The sequence below is a fragment of the Pelophylax lessonae genome (assembly GCF_965119305.1).
Source record: "Pelophylax lessonae genome assembly, contig: HAP1_SCAFFOLD_623, whole genome shotgun sequence".
NCBI lineage: Eukaryota > Metazoa > Chordata > Amphibia > Anura > Ranidae > Pelophylax > Pelophylax lessonae.
This window is the reverse complement of record NW_028119722.1, coordinates 37,145-55,881: the sequence shown is the minus strand read 5'-3', so window position 1 is coordinate 55,881 and position 18,737 is coordinate 37,145. Positions and strand designations below refer to the sequence as shown.

The window sequence follows — 18,737 nt, the reverse complement described above, 5'->3', positions numbered from 1 at the left end:
GAGCTGTGATTGGCTCTATCTGTACCATGTGATAGCTGTGATTGGCTCTGTCTGTACCATTGTGATAGCTGTGATTGGCTCTGTCTGTACCATGTGATAGCTGTGGTTGGCTCTGTATGTACCATGTGATAGCTGTGATTGGCTCTTTCTGTACCATGTGATAGCTGTGATTGGCTCTGTCTGTACCATTTGATAGCTGTGACCAATGACAGAGATTATCACAACAATACACAATGAATGGCAGCCAATCACTGACTTTCCAGGAAGAACTCCAATTGTACATATGGGAGGACACCCCTCTCCACCCTCCTTATCTATAGAGTCTCACTTCTGCTGCTGCATTGTCTGCAATTTACAAAGTGTTCTCCTCTGATCTCAGGTGTGAGAAGTAGGATGGCAGATTGTGTCTTCCTCTGTTCTTCCTGAGCAACATGGAGGACAACTTCCTCTTCCTCAACTCTCTGGGTGAGTCCTTCCACTCTTCTCCCTCCTCTCCTCTTCCTACCGACCCAACCGCACCTTCAGTGTCACTTCTAACATGGTTGGGGTCTATCTAACATGGTTGGGGTGTATCTAACATGGTTGGGGGTGTATCTAGTGTGACCGGTTCCTCCAGTCTGAACAGAGATATCAGATATAATACCTGCATATTGCAACCAAGAACTAAAGAGTAGTGTTCCCTTAAAAGCCAGGGCCCAAAGTCAGTGGGTAAGAGGCTCTCAGTCCTCTCCAAAAGTCTCTGTCCCGGCTAGGTCTGTCACATCTAGCATGGTCGGGGTGTATCTACCATGGTCGGGGTGTATCTAGCATGGTCGGGGTGTATCTAGCATGGTTGGGATGTATCTAGCATGGTTGGGGTGTATCTAGCATGGTTGGGGTGTATCTAGCATGGTTGGGGGTGTATCTAACATGGTTGGGGGTGTATCTAGTGTGACCGGTTCCTCCAGTCTGAACATAGATATCAGATATAATACCTGCATATTGCAACCAAGAACTAAAGAGTAGTGTTCCCTTAAAAGCCAGGGCCCAAAGTCAGTGGGTAAGAGGCTCTCAGTCCTCTCCAATAGTCTCTGTCCCGGCCAGGTCTGTGACATCTAGCATGGTTGGGGGTGATGTATACAGGAGAGGGGTATAATTGTTTGGGGGTGTATCTAGCATGGTTGGGTGTGGTGTTTACGGGGGTGTACCCAGTATGGTTGGGGTGTATCTAGCATGGTTGGGGGTGATGTATACAGGAGAGGGGTATAATTGTTTGGGGGTGTATCTAGCATGATTGGGTGTGATGTATACAGGGGTGTATCTAGCATGGTCAGGGTGTATCTAGCATGGTTGGGGTGTATCTAGCATGGTTGGGGTGTATCTAGCATGGTCAGGGTGTATCTAGCATGGTTGGGGTGTATCTAGCATGCATGGTTGGGGTGTATCTAGCATGCATGGTTGGGGTGTATCTAGCATGGTTGGGGTGTATCTAGCATGCATGGTTGGGGTGTATCTAGCATGCATGGTTGGGGTGTATCTAGCATGGTTGGGGTGTATCTAGCATGGTCAGGGTGTATCTAGCATGGTCAGGGTGTATCTAGCATGGTTGGGGTGTATCTAGCATGCATGGTTGGGGTGTATCTAGCATGGTCGGGGTGTATCTAGCATGGTTGGGGTGTATCTAGCATGGTTGGGGTGTATCTAGCATGGTTGGGGTGTATCTAGCATGGTCGGGGTGTATCTAGCATGGTCAGGGTGTATCTAGCATGGTCAGGGTGTATCTAGCATGGTCGGGGTGTATCTAGCATGGTTGGGGTGTATCTAGCATGGTCAGGATGTATCTAGCATGGTCAGGGTGTATCTAGCATGGTTGGGGTGTATCTAGCATGCATGGTTGGGGTGTATCTAGCATGCATGGTTGGGGTGTATCTAGCATGCATGGTTGGGGTGTATCTAGCATGGTTGGGGTGTATCTAGCATGGTTGGGGTGTATCTAGCATGGTTGGGGTGTATCTAGCATGGTCAGGGTGTATCTAGCATGGTCAGGGTGTATCTAGCATGGTTGGGGTATATCTAGCATGGTTGGGGTGTATCTAGCATGGTTGGGGTGTATCTAGCATGGTTGGGGTGTATCTAGCATGGTTGGGGTGTATCTAGCATGGTTGGGGGTGTATCTAGCATGGTTGGGGGTGTATCTAGCATGGTTGGGGTGTATCTAGCATGGTTGGGGTGTATCTAGCATGGTTGGGGTGTATCTAGCATGGTTGGGGTGTATCTAGTATGGTTGGGGTGTATCTAGCATGCATGGTTAGGGTGTATCTAGCATGGTTGGGGTGTATCTAGCATGGTCAGGGTGTATCTAGCATGGTTGGGGTGTATCTAGCATGGTTGGGGTGTATCTAGCATGGTTGGGGTGTATCTAGCATGCATGGTTGGGGTGTATCTAGCATGGTTGGGGTGTATTTAGCATGCATGGTTGGGGTGTATCTAGCATGGTTGGGTTGTATCTAGCATGGTTGGGGGTGTATCTAGCATGGTTGGGGGTGTATCTAGCATGGTTGGGGTGTATCTAGTGTGACCGGTTCCTCCAGTCTGAACATAGATATCAGATATAATACCTGCATTTTGCAACCAAGAACTAAAGAGTAGGGTTCCCTTAAAAGCCAGGGCCCAAAGTCAGTGGGTAAGAGGCTCTCAGTCCTCTCCAATAGTCTCTGTCCCGGCCAGGTCTGTCACATCTAGCATGGTTGGGGGTGATGTATACAGGAGAGGGGTATAATTGTTTGGGGGTGTATCTAGCATGGTTGGGTGTGGTGTTTACGGGGGTGTACCCAGTATGGTTGGGGTGTATCTAGCATGGTTGGGGGTGATGTATACAGGAGAGGGGTATAATTGTTTGGGGGTGTATCTAGCATGATTGGGTGTGATGTATACAGGGGTGTATCTAGCATGGTCAGGGTGTATCTAGCATGGTTGGGGTGTATCTAGCATGGTTGGGGTGTATCTAGCATGGTCAGGGTGTATCTAGCATGGTTGGGGTGTATCTAGCATGCATGGTTGGGGTGTATCTAGCATGCATGGTTGGGGTGTATCTAGCATGCATGGTTGGGGTGTATCTAGCATGCATGGTTGGGGTGTATCTAGCATGCATGGTTGGGGTGTATCTAGCATGGTTGGGGTGTATCTAGCATGGTTGGGGTGTATCTAGCATGGTCAGGGTGTATCTAGCATGGTCAGGGTGTATCTAGCATGGTTGGGGTATATCTAGCATGGTTGGGGTGTATCTAGCATGGTTGGGGTGTATCTAGCATGGTTGGGGTGTATCTAGCATGGTTGGGGTGTATCTAGCATGGTTGGGGGTGTATCTAGCATGGTTGGGGGTGTATCTAGCATGGTTGGGGTGTATCTAGCATGGTTGGGGTGTATCTAGCATGGTTGGGGTGTATCTAGCATGGTTGGGGTGTATCTAGCATGGTTGGGGGTGTATCTAGCATGGTTGGGGTGTATCTAGCATGGTTGGGGTGTATCTAGCATGGTTGGGGTGTATCTAGCATGGTCGGGGTGTATCTAGCATGGTTGGGGGTGTATCTAGCATGGTTGGGGTGTATCTAGCATGGTTGGGGTATATCTAGCATGGTTGGGGTGTATCTAGCATGGTTGGGGTGTATCTAGCATGGTTGGGGTGTATCTAGTATGGTTGGGGTGTATCTAGCATGCATGGTTAGGGTGTATCTAGCATGGTTGGGGTGTATCTAGCATGGTCAGGGTGTATCTAGCATGGTTGGGGTGTATCTAGCATGGTTGGGGTGTATCTAGCATGGTTGGGGTGTATCTAGCATGCATGGTTGGGGTGTATCTAGCATGGTTGGGGTGTATTTAGCATGCATGGTTGGGGTGTATCTAGCATGGTTGGGTTGTATCTAGCATGGTTGGGGGTGTATCTAGCATGGTTGGGGGTGTATCTAGCATGGTTGGGGTGTATCTAGTGTGACCGGTTCCTCCAGTCTGAACATAGATATCAGATATAATACCTGCATTTTGCAACCAAGAACTAAAGAGTAGGGTTCCCTTAAAAGCCAGGGCCCAAAGTCAGTGGGTAAGAGGCTCTCAGTCCTCTCCAATAGTCTCTGTCCCGGCCAGGTCTGTCACATCTAGCATGGTTGGGGGTGATGTATACAGGAGAGGGGTATAATTGTTTGGGGGTGTATCTAGCATGGTTGGGTGTGGTGTTTACGGGGGTGTACCCAGTATGGTTGGGGTGTATCTAGCATGGTTGGGGGTGATGTATACAGGAGAGGGGTATAATTGTTTGGGGGTGTATCTAGCATGATTGGGTGTGATGTATACAGGGGTGTATCTAGCATGGTCAGGGTGTATCTAGCATGGTTGGGGTGTATCTAGCATGGTTGGGGTGTATCTAGCATGGTCAGGGTGTATCTAGCATGGTTGGGGTGTATCTAGCATGCATGGTTGGGGTGTATCTAGCATGCATGGTTGGGGTGTATCTAGCATGCATGGTTGGGGTGTATCTAGCATGCATGGTTGGGGTGTATCTAGCATGCATGGTTGGGGTGTATCTAGCATGGTTGGGGTGTATCTAGCATGGTTGGGGTGTATCTAGCATGGTCAGGGTGTATCTAGCATGGTCAGGGTGTATCTAGCATGGTTGGGGTATATCTAGCATGGTTGGGGTGTATCTAGCATGGTTGGGGTGTATCTAGCATGGTTGGGGTGTATCTAGCATGGTTGGGGGTGTATCTAGCATGGTTGGGGGTGTATCTAGCATGGTTGGGGTGTATCTAGCATGGTTGGGGTGTATCTAGCATGGTTGGGGTGTATCTAGCATGGTTGGGGTGTATCTAGCATGGTCGGGGTGTATCTAGCATGGTTGGGGGTGTATCTAGCATGGTTGGGGTGTATCTAGCATGGTTGGGGTGTATCTAGCATGGTTGGGGTGTATCTAGCATGGTTGGGGTGTATCTAGCATGGTCGGGGTGTATCTAGCATGGTTGGGGGTGATGTATATAGGGGTGTATCTAGCATGGTCGGGGTGTATCTAGCATGGTCGGGGTATATCTAGCATGGTTGGGGTGTATCTAGCATGGTTGGGCTGTATCTAGCATGGTCAGGGTGTATCTAGCATGGTCGGGGTATATCTAGCATGGTTGGGCTGTATCTAGCATGGTCAGGGTGTATCTAGCATGGTTGGGGTGTATCTAGCATGGTTGGGGTGTATCTAGCATGGTTGGGGTGTATCTAGCATGGTTGGGGTGTATCTAGCATGGTTGGGGGTGATGTATATAGGGGTGTATCTAGCATGGTCGGGGTGTATCTAGCATGGTCGGGGTATATCTAGCATGGTTGGGGTGTATCTAGCATGGTTGGGCTGTATCTAGCATGGTCAGGGTGTATCTAGCATGGTTGGGGTGTATCTAGCATGGTTGGGGTGTATCTAGCATGGTTGGGGTGTATCTAGCATGGTCGGGGTGTATCTAGCATGGTTGGGGGTGATGTATATAGGGGTGTATCTAGCATGGTCGGGGTGTATCTAGCATGGTCGGGGTATATCTAGCATGGTTGGGGTGTATCTAGCATGGTTGGGCTGTATCTAGCATGGTCAGGGTGTATCTAGCATGGTTGGGGTGTATCTAGCATGGTTGGGGTGTATCTAGCATGGTTGGGGTGTATCTAGCATGGTTGGGGTGTATCTAGCATGGTCGGGGTGTATCTAGCATGGTTGGGGGTGATGTATATAGGGGTGTATCTAGCATGGTCGGGGTGTATCTAGCATGGTCGGGGTATATCTAGCATGGTTGGGGTGTATCTAGCATGGTTGGGCTGTATCTAGCATGGTCAGGGTGTATCTAGCATGGTTGGGGTGTATCTAGCATGGTTGGGGTGTATCTAGCATGGTTGGGGTGTATCTAGCATGGTTGGGGTGTATCTAGCATGGTTGGGGTGTATCTAGCATGGTTGGGGTATATCTAGCATGGTCGGGGTGTATCTAGCATGGTTGGGGTGTATCTAGCATGGTTGGGGTGTATCTAGCATGGTTGGGCTGTATCTAGCATGGTCAGGGTGTATCTAGCATGGTTGGGGTGTATCTAGCATGGTTGGGGTGTATCTAGCATGGTTGGGGTGTATCTAGCATGGTTGGGGTGTATCTAGCATGGTTGGGGTGTATCTAGCATGGTTGGGGTGTATCTAGCATGGTTGGGGTGTATCTAGCATGGTTGGGGTGTATCTAGCATGGTTGGGGGTGATGTATACAGGAGAGGGGTATAATTGTTTGGGGGTGTATCTAGCATGATTGGGTGTGATGTATACAGGGGTGTATCTAGCATGGTCAGGGTGTATCTAGCATGGTTGGGGTGTATCTAGCATGGTTGGGGTGTATCTAGCATGGTCAGGGTGTATCTAGCATGGTTGGGGTGTATCTAGCATGCATGGTTGGGGTGTATCTAGCATGCATGGTTGGGGTGTATCTAGCATGCATGGTTGGGGTGTATCTAGCATGCATGGTTGGGGTGTATCTAGCATGCATGGTTGGGGTGTATCTAGCATGGTTGGGGTGTATCTAGCATGGTTGGGGTGTATCTAGCATGGTCAGGGTGTATCTAGCATGGTCAGGGTGTATCTAGCATGGTTGGGGTATATCTAGCATGGTTGGGGTGTATCTAGCATGGTTGGGGTGTATCTAGCATGGTTGGGGTGTATCTAGCATGGTTGGGGGTGTATCTAGCATGGTTGGGGGTGTATCTAGCATGGTTGGGGTGTATCTAGCATGGTTGGGGTGTATCTAGCATGGTTGGGGTGTATCTAGCATGGTCGGGGTGTATCTAGCATGGTTGGGGGTGTATCTAGCATGGTTGGGGTGTATCTAGCATGGTTGGGGTGTATCTAGCATGGTTGGGGTGTATCTAGCATGGTTGGGGTGTATCTAGCATGGTCGGGGTGTATCTAGCATGGTTGGGGGTGATGTATATAGGGGTGTATCTAGCATGGTCGGGGTGTATCTAGCATGGTCGGGGTATATCTAGCATGGTTGGGGTGTATCTAGCATGGTTGGGCTGTATCTAGCATGGTCAGGGTGTATCTAGCATGGTCGGGGTATATCTAGCATGGTTGGGCTGTATCTAGCATGGTCAGGGTGTATCTAGCATGGTTGGGGTGTATCTAGCATGGTTGGGGTGTATCTAGCATGGTTGGGGTGTATCTAGCATGGTTGGGGTGTATCTAGCATGGTTGGGGGTGATGTATATAGGGGTGTATCTAGCATGGTCGGGGTGTATCTAGCATGGTCGGGGTATATCTAGCATGGTTGGGGTGTATCTAGCATGGTTGGGCTGTATCTAGCATGGTCAGGGTGTATCTAGCATGGTTGGGGTGTATCTAGCATGGTTGGGGTGTATCTAGCATGGTTGGGGTGTATCTAGCATGGTCGGGGTGTATCTAGCATGGTTGGGGGTGATGTATATAGGGGTGTATCTAGCATGGTCGGGGTGTATCTAGCATGGTCGGGGTATATCTAGCATGGTTGGGGTGTATCTAGCATGGTTGGGCTGTATCTAGCATGGTCAGGGTGTATCTAGCATGGTTGGGGTGTATCTAGCATGGTTGGGGTGTATCTAGCATGGTTGGGGTGTATCTAGCATGGTTGGGGTGTATCTAGCATGGTCGGGGTGTATCTAGCATGGTTGGGGGTGATGTATATAGGGGTGTATCTAGCATGGTCGGGGTGTATCTAGCATGGTCGGGGTATATCTAGCATGGTTGGGGTGTATCTAGCATGGTTGGGCTGTATCTAGCATGGTCAGGGTGTATCTAGCATGGTTGGGGTGTATCTAGCATGGTTGGGGTGTATCTAGCATGGTTGGGGTGTATCTAGCATGGTTGGGGTGTATCTAGCATGGTTGGGGTGTATCTAGCATGGTCGGGGTGTATCTAGCATGGTTGGGGGTGATGTATTATGTGGTGATCAGTGATCTCTCCTGATAGGTCGGTACACCGGAGCTCCTGAGAATGCAGGGAAGCTTCCATCGGGGGCTGGGCGGGGTGCACAGAGGAAGTCTCGGCGGGAGAAGTCGGAGAAGAGAGGTGAGAGATGATTGGATGTAGGAAATCTCCTCTCCATCCTCTGTAGTTGATTGGCAGGGGGGAGGGGATTGAGTCCTCCTAGTCACCGCCCATCTGTCTCTTGTGTCTGGTAGGCGTGTCCTCATACACCCCCGATGTCTCCGCCCTGAAAATCACTGTGAAGGAGGAGCCGGAGGAAGATTCCTGGGACCTGGATCTGAACGCTGACACCGGTGAGATCAGAGGAATGGGCAGTGCATTGTGGGACACCGCAGTTCAGGGACTGTTGGGTTATACTGCTGCCTGGTATAAGCCCTCCCACTTCCAGAATGCTTCATTCAGGAGGATGGGGGTCTTTTTATATTCAATGGAGATCCCTCTGCAGGCTGATCTCTGTACTCTGCTTTCTCCATTGGCCAATCCTCGGAGGCCGGACCCCGCTGGACTGCATGTTATGGGGCCCCTCCAGAATGTGTCCTTCACACACTGGGTGCTGATTGGAAGGGGTGACACTGGGGGATGGGGTACTGGTAGAAGGTCGCACACATATACTATACACTCTTTATTCCCATCATTCCTCCCCCACCCCGGCTGCTGACTGCAGGTGACAAGACTCATCTTTCATTGGTTGGTGTCTTCTGGTCACCTCGGCACAGACCTATCACCAGCAGCCAGTTCTCAGTATCTAAGGCCCAGCCTTGTATCCTGAGCGGGACAACCAATCAGGTCCTAGAGGTCCAAGATTCCCCCCCCCCCCCCCCGACGTACGATGAGTAGCCTTGTACCCATTTCAGGAGGGCTCTGGTAAAGTGTGAATGCAGCAATTCTCCGTATTAGGAAAGCATTGACCATTCCTGTAGATTGCGGCAGTGTCTAAGGGCCCATTGACAAAAGTGAGGAGCCCCAATCACAACTGCCCTTTGTAAATGCCCCGGTCATGTCCCCGATCTACCAAATCCTGGCCAAGTGGGCTGAGGCCTTCAGAAGGGGTCCGGGCTCTATGCATGTCTGAAGCTCCTGCCTGTAGCATTGAACTGCTGTGTGATTGGTTGGGTCTCCAATTTTATTTCCTGCTTAAATCTCATGTCAAAAAATCTGGGCTTGGTGTTTTATCCTGTAAAGATCCCTTTCTAGTCAGAGGGTGATGTTAAGGTCAATGCTGTAAGTAGGGGGGGAGGAGTCATATGGATAGGAGGAGTCATACAGATAGGAGGAGTCATACAGATAGGAGGAGTTATACAGGTGATGTTAAGGTCAATGCTGTAAGTAGGGGGGGAGGAGTCATATGGATAGGAGGAGTCATACAGATAGGAGGAGTCATACAGATAGGAGGAGTTATACGGGTGATGTTAAGGTCATTGCTGTAAGTGGGGGGGACACATACAGGTAGGAGGAGTCATACAGGTAGGAGGAGTCATACAGGTAGGAGGAGTCATACAGATAGGAGGAGTCATACAGATAGGAGGAGTTATACAGGTGATGTTAAGGTCAATGCTGTAAGTAGGGGGGAGGAGTCATACAGATAGGAGGAGTTATACAGATGGGAGGAGTCATACAGATAGGAGGATTCATACAGATAGGAGGAGTCATACAGATAGGAGGAGTTATACAGGTAGGAGGAGTTATACAGGTAGGAGGAGTTATACAGATAGGAGGAGTTATACAGATAGGAGGAGTTATACAGATAGGAGGAGTTATACAGATAGGAGGAGTCATATAGATAGGAGGAGTCATACAGATAGGAGGAGTTATACAGGTGATGTTAAGGTCAATGCTGTAAGTAGGGGGGGGAGGAGTCATACAGATAGGAGGAGTTATACAGATGGGAGGAGTCATACAGATAGGAGGCGTTATACAGATAGGAGGAGTCATACAGATAGGAGGAGTCATACAGGTAGGAGGAGTTATACAGGTAGGAGGAGTTATACAGATAGGAGGAGTCATACAGATAGGAGGAGTCATACAGATAGGAGGAGTCATACAGATAGGAGGAGTCATACAGATAGGAGGAGTTATACAGATGGGAGGATTCATACAGATAGGAGGCGTTATACAGATAGGAGGAGTCATACAGATAGGAGGAGTCATACAGATAGGAGGAGTTATACAGGTAGGAGGAGTTATACAGATAGGAGGAGTTATACAGATAGGAGGAGTTATACAGATAGGAGGAGTCATACAGATAGGAGGAGTCATACAGATAGGAGGAGTTATACAGATAGGAGGAGTCATACAGATAGGAGGAGTCATACAGATAGGAGGAGTCATACAGATAGGAGGAGTTATACAGGTAGGAGGAGTTATACAGATAGGAGGAGTTATACAGATAGGAGGAGTTATACAGATAGGAGGAGTCATACAGATAGGAGGAGTTATACAGGTAGGAGGAGTCATACAGATAGGAGGAGTCATACAGATAGGAGGAGTTATACAGATGGGAGGATTCATACAGATAGGAGGCGTTATACAGATAGGAGGAGTCATACAGATAGGAGGAGTCATACAGATAGGAGGAGTTATACAGGTAGGAGGCGTTATACAGATAGGAGGAGTCATACAGATAGGAGGAGTCATACAGGTAGGAGGAGTTATACAGGTAGGAGGAGTTATACAGATAGGAGGAGTCATACAGATAGGAGGAGTCATACAGATAGGAGGAGTCATACAGATAGGAGGAGTCATACAGATAGGAGGAGTCATACAGATGGGAGGAGTTATACAGATGGGAGGATTCATACAGATAGGAGGCGTTATACAGATAGGAGGAGTCATACAGATAGGAGGAGTCATACAGATAGGAGGAGTTATACAGGTAGGAGGAGTTATACAGATAGGAGGAGTTATACAGATAGGAGGAGTCATACAGATAGGAGGAGTCATACAGATAGGAGGAGTCATACAGATAGGAGGAGTCATACAGATAGGAGGAGTCATACAGATAGGAGGAGTCATACAGATAGGAGGAGTTATACAGATAGAAGGAGTCCTACAGATAGGAGGAGTTATACAGGTAGGAGGAGTCATACAGATAGGAGGAGTTATACAGGTAGGAGGAGTCATACAGATAGGAGGAGTCATACAGATAGGAGGAGTCATACAGATAGGAGGAGTCATACAGATAGGAGGAGTTATACAGATAGGAGGAGTTATACAGATAGGAGGAGTTATACAGATAGGAGGAGTCATACAGATAGGAGGAGTCATACAGGTAGGAGGAGTCATACAGGTAGGAGGCGTTATACAGATAGGAGGAGTCATACAGGTAGGAGGAGTCATACAGGTAGGAGGCGTTATACAGATAGGAGGAGTCATACAGGTAGGAGGAGTCATACAGATAGGAGGAGTCATACAGATAGGAGGAGTCATACAGGTAGGAGGAGTCATACCGGTACTAGAAGGAGACGTTATACTGTGCTGGTGGTGTTTATAACTCAACAGCCTCTGAATTTCTGTCTCAATAATTTTATAGAAATAAATTTTATGGTAAGTACAAAAATCCAATTTTTCTCCCAGATCTTCTTCCTGATGATTCCAGCCAATCACAGCAAGGGGCGGAGCGAGAGCGTCAGCGGAACATTCGATTTTCGGACGAGGAGAACGACGTCCTGATAAAGAGCGTTATGCCGCACTACGAGAAGCTGTTCGGCAGGTTGGCGGCCCGACATTCAACAGCAGCGAAGAACGCCTTGTGGAGAGAGATCACCTCCGCCGTGAACGCCGTCTCCGCCTGTCCGCGCTCCGTGCAGAACTGTAAGAAGAGATTTGCAGATATCAAGCGCAAAGTGAAGGAGAAGCTGAGCAGAATTGACAAGCACCATAGAACATCCGGAGGAGCCTCCCGCCTCCATATCTCTTTCTGGCCGTATGAGCGTGTGATGGAGAAAATAATCGCCACCGATGTAACTCCCGGGGTACCTGGCACCACCGACTCAGGACGAGTGCCTGGTGGGTGACACCAATGTTATAGGCTGCTGCTGTTCAACCATCCGTGTTCTGTCACCCACCATCTGGTCCTTGTTGTAGGTCACCCACCCTGCTCTCTCATTCCTCCCTCTGCTCCTTGTTGTAGGTCACCCTCACTTCTCTCTCATTCCTCCCTCTGCTCCTTGTTATAGGTCACCCACCCTGCTCTCTCATTCCTCCCTCTGCTCCTTGTTATAGGTCACCCACCCTGCTCTCTCATTCCTCCCTCTGCTCCTTGTCTTAGGTCACCCACCCTGCTCTCTCATTCCTCCATCTGCTCCTTGTTGTAAGTCACCCACACTTCTCTCTCATTCCTCCCTCTGCTCCTTGTCTTAGGTCACCCACCCTGCTCTCTCATTCCTCCCTCTGCTCCTTGTTGTAGGTCACCCACCCTGCTCTCTCATTCCTCCCTCTGCTCCTTGTTATAGGTCACCCACCCTGCTCTCTCATTCCTCCCTCTGCTCCTTGTTATAGGTCACCCACCCTGCTCTCTCATTCCTCCCTCTGCTCCTTGTTGTAGGTCACCCACCCTGCTCTCTCATTCCTCCATCTGCCCCTTGTTGTAGGTCACCCACCCTGCTCTCTCATTCCTCCCTCTGCTCCTTGTTGTAGGTCACCCACCCTGCTCTCTCATTCCTCCATCTGCTCCTTGTTATAGGTCACCCACCCTGGTCTCTCATTCCTCCATCTGCTCCTTGTCTTAGGTCACCCACCCTGCTCTCTCATTCCTCCATCTGCTCCTTGTTGTAGGTCACCCACCCTGCTCTCTCATTCCTCCATCTGCTCCTTGTTATAGGTCACCCACCCTGGTCTCTCATTCCTCCATCTGCTCCTTGTTATAGGTCACCCACCCTGGTCTCTCATTCCTCCATCTGCTCCTTGTTGTAGGTCACCCACACTTCTCTCTCATTTCTCCCTCTGCTCCTTGTCTTAGGTCACCCACCCTGCTCTCTCATTCCTCCATCTGCTTCTTGTTGTAGGTCACCCACCCTGCTCTCTCATTCCTCCATCTGCTCCTTGTTGCAGGTCACCCACCCTGCTCTCTCATTCCTCCATCTGCCCCTTGTTGTAGGTCACCCACCCTGCTCTCTCATTCCTCCATCTGCTTCTTGTTGTAGATCACTCACCCTGCTTGCTCATTCCTCCATCTGCTCCTTGTTCTAGGTCACCCACCCTGCTCTCTCATTCCTCCATCTGCTCCTTGTTGTAGGTCACCCACACTTCTCTCTCATTTCTCCCTCTGCTCCTTGTCTTAGGTCACCCACCCTGCTCTCTCATTCCTCCATCTGCTTCTTGTTGTAGGTCACCCACCCTGCTCTCTCATTCCTCCATCTGCTCCTTGTTGCAGGTCACCCACCCTGCTCTCTCATTCCTCCATCTGCCCCTTGTTGTAGGTCACCCACACTTCTCTCTCATTCCTCCCTCTGCTCCTTGTTGTAGGTCACCCACCCTGCTCTCTCATTCCTCCATCTGCTTCTTGTTGTAGGTCACCCACCCTGCTCTCTCATTCCTCCATCTGCTTCTTGTTGTAGGTCACCCACCCTGCTCTCTCATTCCTCCATCTGCTTCTTGTTGTAGGTCACCCACCCTGCTCTCTCATTCCTCCATCTGCACCTTGTTGTAGGTCACCCACCCTGCTCTCTCATTCCTCCATCTGCTCCTTGTTGTAGGTCACCCACCCTGCTCTCTCATTCCTCCATCTGCTTCTTGTTGTAGGTCACCCACCCTGCTCTCTCATTCCTCCATCTGCTCCTTGTTGCAGGTCACCCACCCTGCTCTCTCATTCCTCCATCTGCCCCTTGTTGTAGGTCACCCACACTTCTCTCTCATTCCTCCCTCTGCTCCTTGTTGTAGGTCACCCACCCTGCTCTCTCATTCCTCCATCTGCTTCTTGTTGTAGGTCACCCACCCTGCTCTCTCATTCCTCCATCTGCTTCTTGTTGTAGGTCACCCACCCTGCTCTCTCATTCCTCCATCTGCTTCTTGTTGTAGGTCACCCACCCTGCTCTCTCATTCCTCCATCTGCTTCTTGTTGTAGATCACTCACCCTGCTCTCTCATTCCTCCATCTGCCCCTTGTTGTAGGTCACCCACCCTGCTCTCTCATTCCTCCATCTGCTTCTTGTTGTAGGTCACCCACCCTGCTCTCTCATTCCTCCATCTGCTTCTTGTTGTAGATCACTCACCCTGCTTGCTCATTCCTCCATCTGCTCCTTGTTGTAGGTCACCCACCCTGATCTCTCATTCCTCCATCTGCTCCTTGTTCTAGGTCACCTACCCTGCTTTCTCTTCTTCCATAATAATGTCGAGAAACATCCCTTCTCCCCTTCTTTCATTCGTAAAATACATCACCCTTATGATAATAATTTATCACTTATTTAACGAGAGAGCATCGACCATGATAAAATGAGGAACATTCCTTCTTCCATGATAATAATGAGGAACATCCCTTCTCACCTTCTTCCATGATAATAATAAGGAACATTCCTTCTCCCCTTCTTCCATAAAAATAATGAGGAACGTCCCTTCTCCCCTTCTTCCATGATAATTATGAAGAACGTCCCTTCCCACCTTCTTCCATGATAATAATGAGGAATGTCCCTTCCCACCTTCTTCCATGATAATAATGAGGAACGTCCCTTCCCACCTTCTTCCATGATAATAATGAGGAACGTCCCTTCCCACCTTCTTCCATGATAATAATGAGGAACGACCCTTCCCACCTTCTTCCATGATAATAATGAGGAACGTCCCTTCCCACCTTCTTCCATGATAATAATGAAGAACGTCCCTTCCCACCTTCTTCCATGGTAATAATGAGGAACGTCCCTTCCCACCTTCTTCCATGATAATAATGAGGAACGTCCCTTCCCACCTTCTTCTATGATAATTATGAAGAACGTCCCTTCCCACCTTCTTCCATGATAATAATGAGGAATGTCCCTTCCCACCTTCTTCCATGATAATAATGAGTAAACACAATAGGCTAGGTGGGACTTTAAGTGAGACCCCAGCAGGTAGTGCCCGGCGTCTCTTGGTACAAAGAACAGGGGTTTAGTTGACACACATTTGCAAACGCATGTGTAAGCTGCAGAGCCACTTCACAGCACTCTGTTTTATTTGCAGTTCTAACACTTTCTAATTTAGTGTCTCCACACTGGGAGCACATAGCTGCTAATGGATGGATGGGGGAACAGGTGGGAGGGAGACAGCCCAACCCACCCCCATCCATGACTGGTCTGTTGTCTAAAAACTCAACTAACTAAGATGTAACGATGGTACAAACTGGAAAGGACCAGCTGGGAAGCATTACACCTCCATCCCCTTGGTGGATGCACTATAAATACAAATAGGGATTTTATATATGGGGCATGGCCTGTAAAGCACAATGCCTTTCAATCCCTAATTTCCTTGGGACTTTGTGTGAGACAAGCAGGTCATGCTATTGGTCTCCATCCCTGTTTACGGAAAAAATAAGGTCAAATCAGACTGCATCCACCAAAAACGCACGAAAATCGCACGATGGGACTTTATATGAGGCACCAAGCTGAAGGCAAGACAATACCTATTTGTCTTTATACTGTATCCACCAAGGGGATGGAGGTGTAATGCTTCTCAGCTGGTCCTTTCCAGTTTGTACCATCGTTACATCTTAGTTAGTTGAGTTTTTAGACAACAGACCAGTCATGGATGGGGGTGGGTTGGGGGAGGTTGGGCTGTCTCCCTGTTAGCTCAAATCTCGTCAGGAGGCAATTACACGATGATATACGGCCCTTCAGTCCCAATCTCCCTAGATAGTGAATTTTCCCTCGTCTGGCCAGGAGGTGTGACGACACAGCACTCAAACTTAGCGCAGACACAACTGATTTTATTGCAAGTTTCGCTCATATTTAAGGCAAGTTTTGAGCGGGAAAAACTGCTCCAAACTGGTTACAAGTCATCGGTCAATTTAACAAAAGAACATATCTCACAGAAACAGTACATGAAAAGGTCCTTGTGTTCCCTATACACCTGTGTATGTGTGGGGTGTTGTGTGTTGGAGATTGTGTTTGTGGGAGAGCCGCTCTGTCTGTGATCAGCTGTCATGTGTTAATGTAAGCAATTGTCAAATGTGTTTGTGGGTGGTGTCAGTAATCTCTATGCAAAATATCCAACTGTCAAGTGTTCAAATGAATGAATGGAAAGGTGTTTAACATGTCAACGTCGTGTCATCTATATGCAAAATACAGCTGTCTGCTGTCCAGGGTGTACGAATGAGTGTTAGTCTGGCTCGTTAATATGTAATTGCAAGGGACCATATTCCATTGATAAGTGGGCATAAGCTGAAATATATATGAAATATAATAAGGCATGTTAATACAATCTTTCACTCCCTCCAACCTGTTCCCCCATCCATCCATTAGCAGCTATGTGCTCCCAGTGTGGAGACACTAAATTAGAAAGTGTTAGAACTGCAGATAAAACAGGGTGCCGTGAAGTGGCTCTGCAGCTTTCACATGTATTTGCAAATGTGTGTCAACTAAACCCCTGTTCTTTGTACCAAGAGACAGGTCTACTTGGTTGGTGACAGACTGGAGGGTGAGTACATCAGACTGGGGGCTGGCTGACTTTCATGCACCTCTTACAATCCTTCAACCTTATATTTTTCATGATAATAATGAGGAACGTCCCTTCTCACCTTCTTCCATGATAAAAATGAGGAACGTACCTTCTCCCCTTCTTCCATGATAATAATAATAATGAGGAATGTCCCTTCTCCCCTTCTTCCATAATTGTAATGAGGAATGTCCCTTCTCCCATAATTGTAATGAGGAACGTCCCTTCTTCCATGATAATAATGAGGAACGTCCCTTCTTCCATGATAATAATAATAATGAGGAACGTTCCTTCTTCCATGATAAAAATGAGGAACATTCCTTCTCCCCTTCTTCCATGATAATAATGAGGAACGTCCCTTCTCCCCTTCTTCCATAATAATAATGAGGAACGTCCCTTCCCACATTCTTCCATGATAATAATGAGGAACGTCCCTTCTCCCCTTCTTCCATAATAATAATGAGGAACGTCCCTTCTTCCATGATAATAATGAGGAACGTCCCTTCTCCCCTTCTTCCATAATAATAATGAGGAACGTCCCTTCTCCCCTTCTTCCATAATAATGAGGAACGTCCCTTCTCCCCTTCTTCCATAATAATAATGAGGAACGTCCCTTCTCCCCTTCTTCCATAATAATAATGAGGAACGTCCCTTCTTCCATAATAATAATGAGGAACGTCCCTTCTTCCATGATAATAATGAGGAACTTTCCTTCTCCCCTTCTTCCATAATAATGAGGAACGTCCCTTCTCCCCTTCTTCCATAATAATAATGAGGAACGTCCCTTCTTCCATGATAATAATGAGGAATGTCTCTTCTCCCATGATAATAATGAGGAACGTCCCTTCTTCCATGATAATAATGAGGAACGTCCCTTCTCCCCTTCTTCCATAATAATAATGAGGAACGTCCCTTCTTCCATGATAATAATGAGGAACGTTCCTTCTCCCCTTCTTCCATAATAATGAGAAACGTCCCTTCTTCCATAATAATAATAATGAAAATATAGTAATGGGGAGCAGCGTTATAAATGGGGGGTCCATATTCCTACAATAGAAGGTAAGTCGAACACTCCTTATACAATAAATTATTGTTTTTCTCCCAGCAGAACATGAGAGCTCAGATTTCCATGATCTTGCTGAAGAAGATGAGGCAGTGAACTCAGAAGGTGATAATGAGGATCAGGATGAGTTCCCAGAAGAAGCCGATGCTGAGACAGAGGGTTGCACAGCTCCCGAGGAAACCACCAGGGATGGCTCGCTGTCTCTCAAGCAAGATCATATGAGAAGCCGGAGGCAGCAGACTCTGAGGGATCATACAAGTCTGATCTATGCAGAACAGAGCCACTTCCGAAGAACCATGGCCCAAAAACTAAATATACTCAATAACAATGTGAAAGCGTTAAATAAAAATGTAAAAGCCTTCCAGGGGTCATTCAGCGAGAGCATGGCTGTCCTGTCACAAAGCATTCAGCAGCAGAACACCATCTTGGACAAACTCTCCTCCAATCTGCTCTTGTTGGCCGAGCAGCAGCAGCAACACAACAAGCAGTGTGTGAACGGCATGCAGCAAGTCCTACACCATCTTAATGTGCCCCAAGTATCGCCTTCCCCGACACCCAGCGACAGTGCCAGTGACAGCTCTCCGCTGCCAGTAGATGACAGACGAGGACCACATTGGAGACGGGTCCGAAGACGCAGCAAATCTCAGATTTCTCCAGAACATACACCCAAAAAGGGGCGTCACTGAGTGCCCCCCGAACATGACTGTAATGGAACCGCTGTAGCAATGTCTTTGTAGAAGACAGTAAAGTTCCAAAATGCAGGAATCCGTTCTGGAAGATGGCTTCCTCGGAGAGTGAGAACTCCGCCCGGCTTCCTGAGCCACCTTGTCACCAGCTGACCATTCTGTTAGGACTGTACATCAGAAGATACGGTCCTGACCATTCTGTTAGGACTGTACATCAGAAGATACGGTTCTGACCATTCTGTTAGGACTGTACATCAGAAGATACGGTTCTGACCATTCTGTTAGGACTGTACATCAGAAGATACGGTTCTGACCATTCTGTTAGGACTGTACATCAGAAGATACGGTTCTGACCATTCTGTTAGGACTGTACAT

The 18,737-nt window shown here is 48.2% G+C and overlaps 1 protein-coding gene across 1 annotated transcript; it reads left to right on the top strand.

Annotated features, from left to right (window-relative positions):
* The first annotated feature begins 383 nt into the window (after positions 1 to 383).
* On the top strand, positions 384 to 18,413 carry LOC309544020 (uncharacterized protein). Its single transcript, XM_082276416.1, has 5 exons — positions 384 to 465; positions 7,978 to 8,076; positions 8,190 to 8,288; positions 11,569 to 12,000; positions 17,722 to 18,413. The coding sequence occupies exons 1-5, from the start codon at positions 432 to 434 to the stop codon at positions 18,360 to 18,362; spliced, it is 1,305 nt and encodes a 434-aa protein (XP_082132542.1). The 5' UTR covers positions 384 to 431; the 3' UTR covers positions 18,363 to 18,413.
* Positions 18,414 to 18,737: the final 324 nt, after the last annotated feature.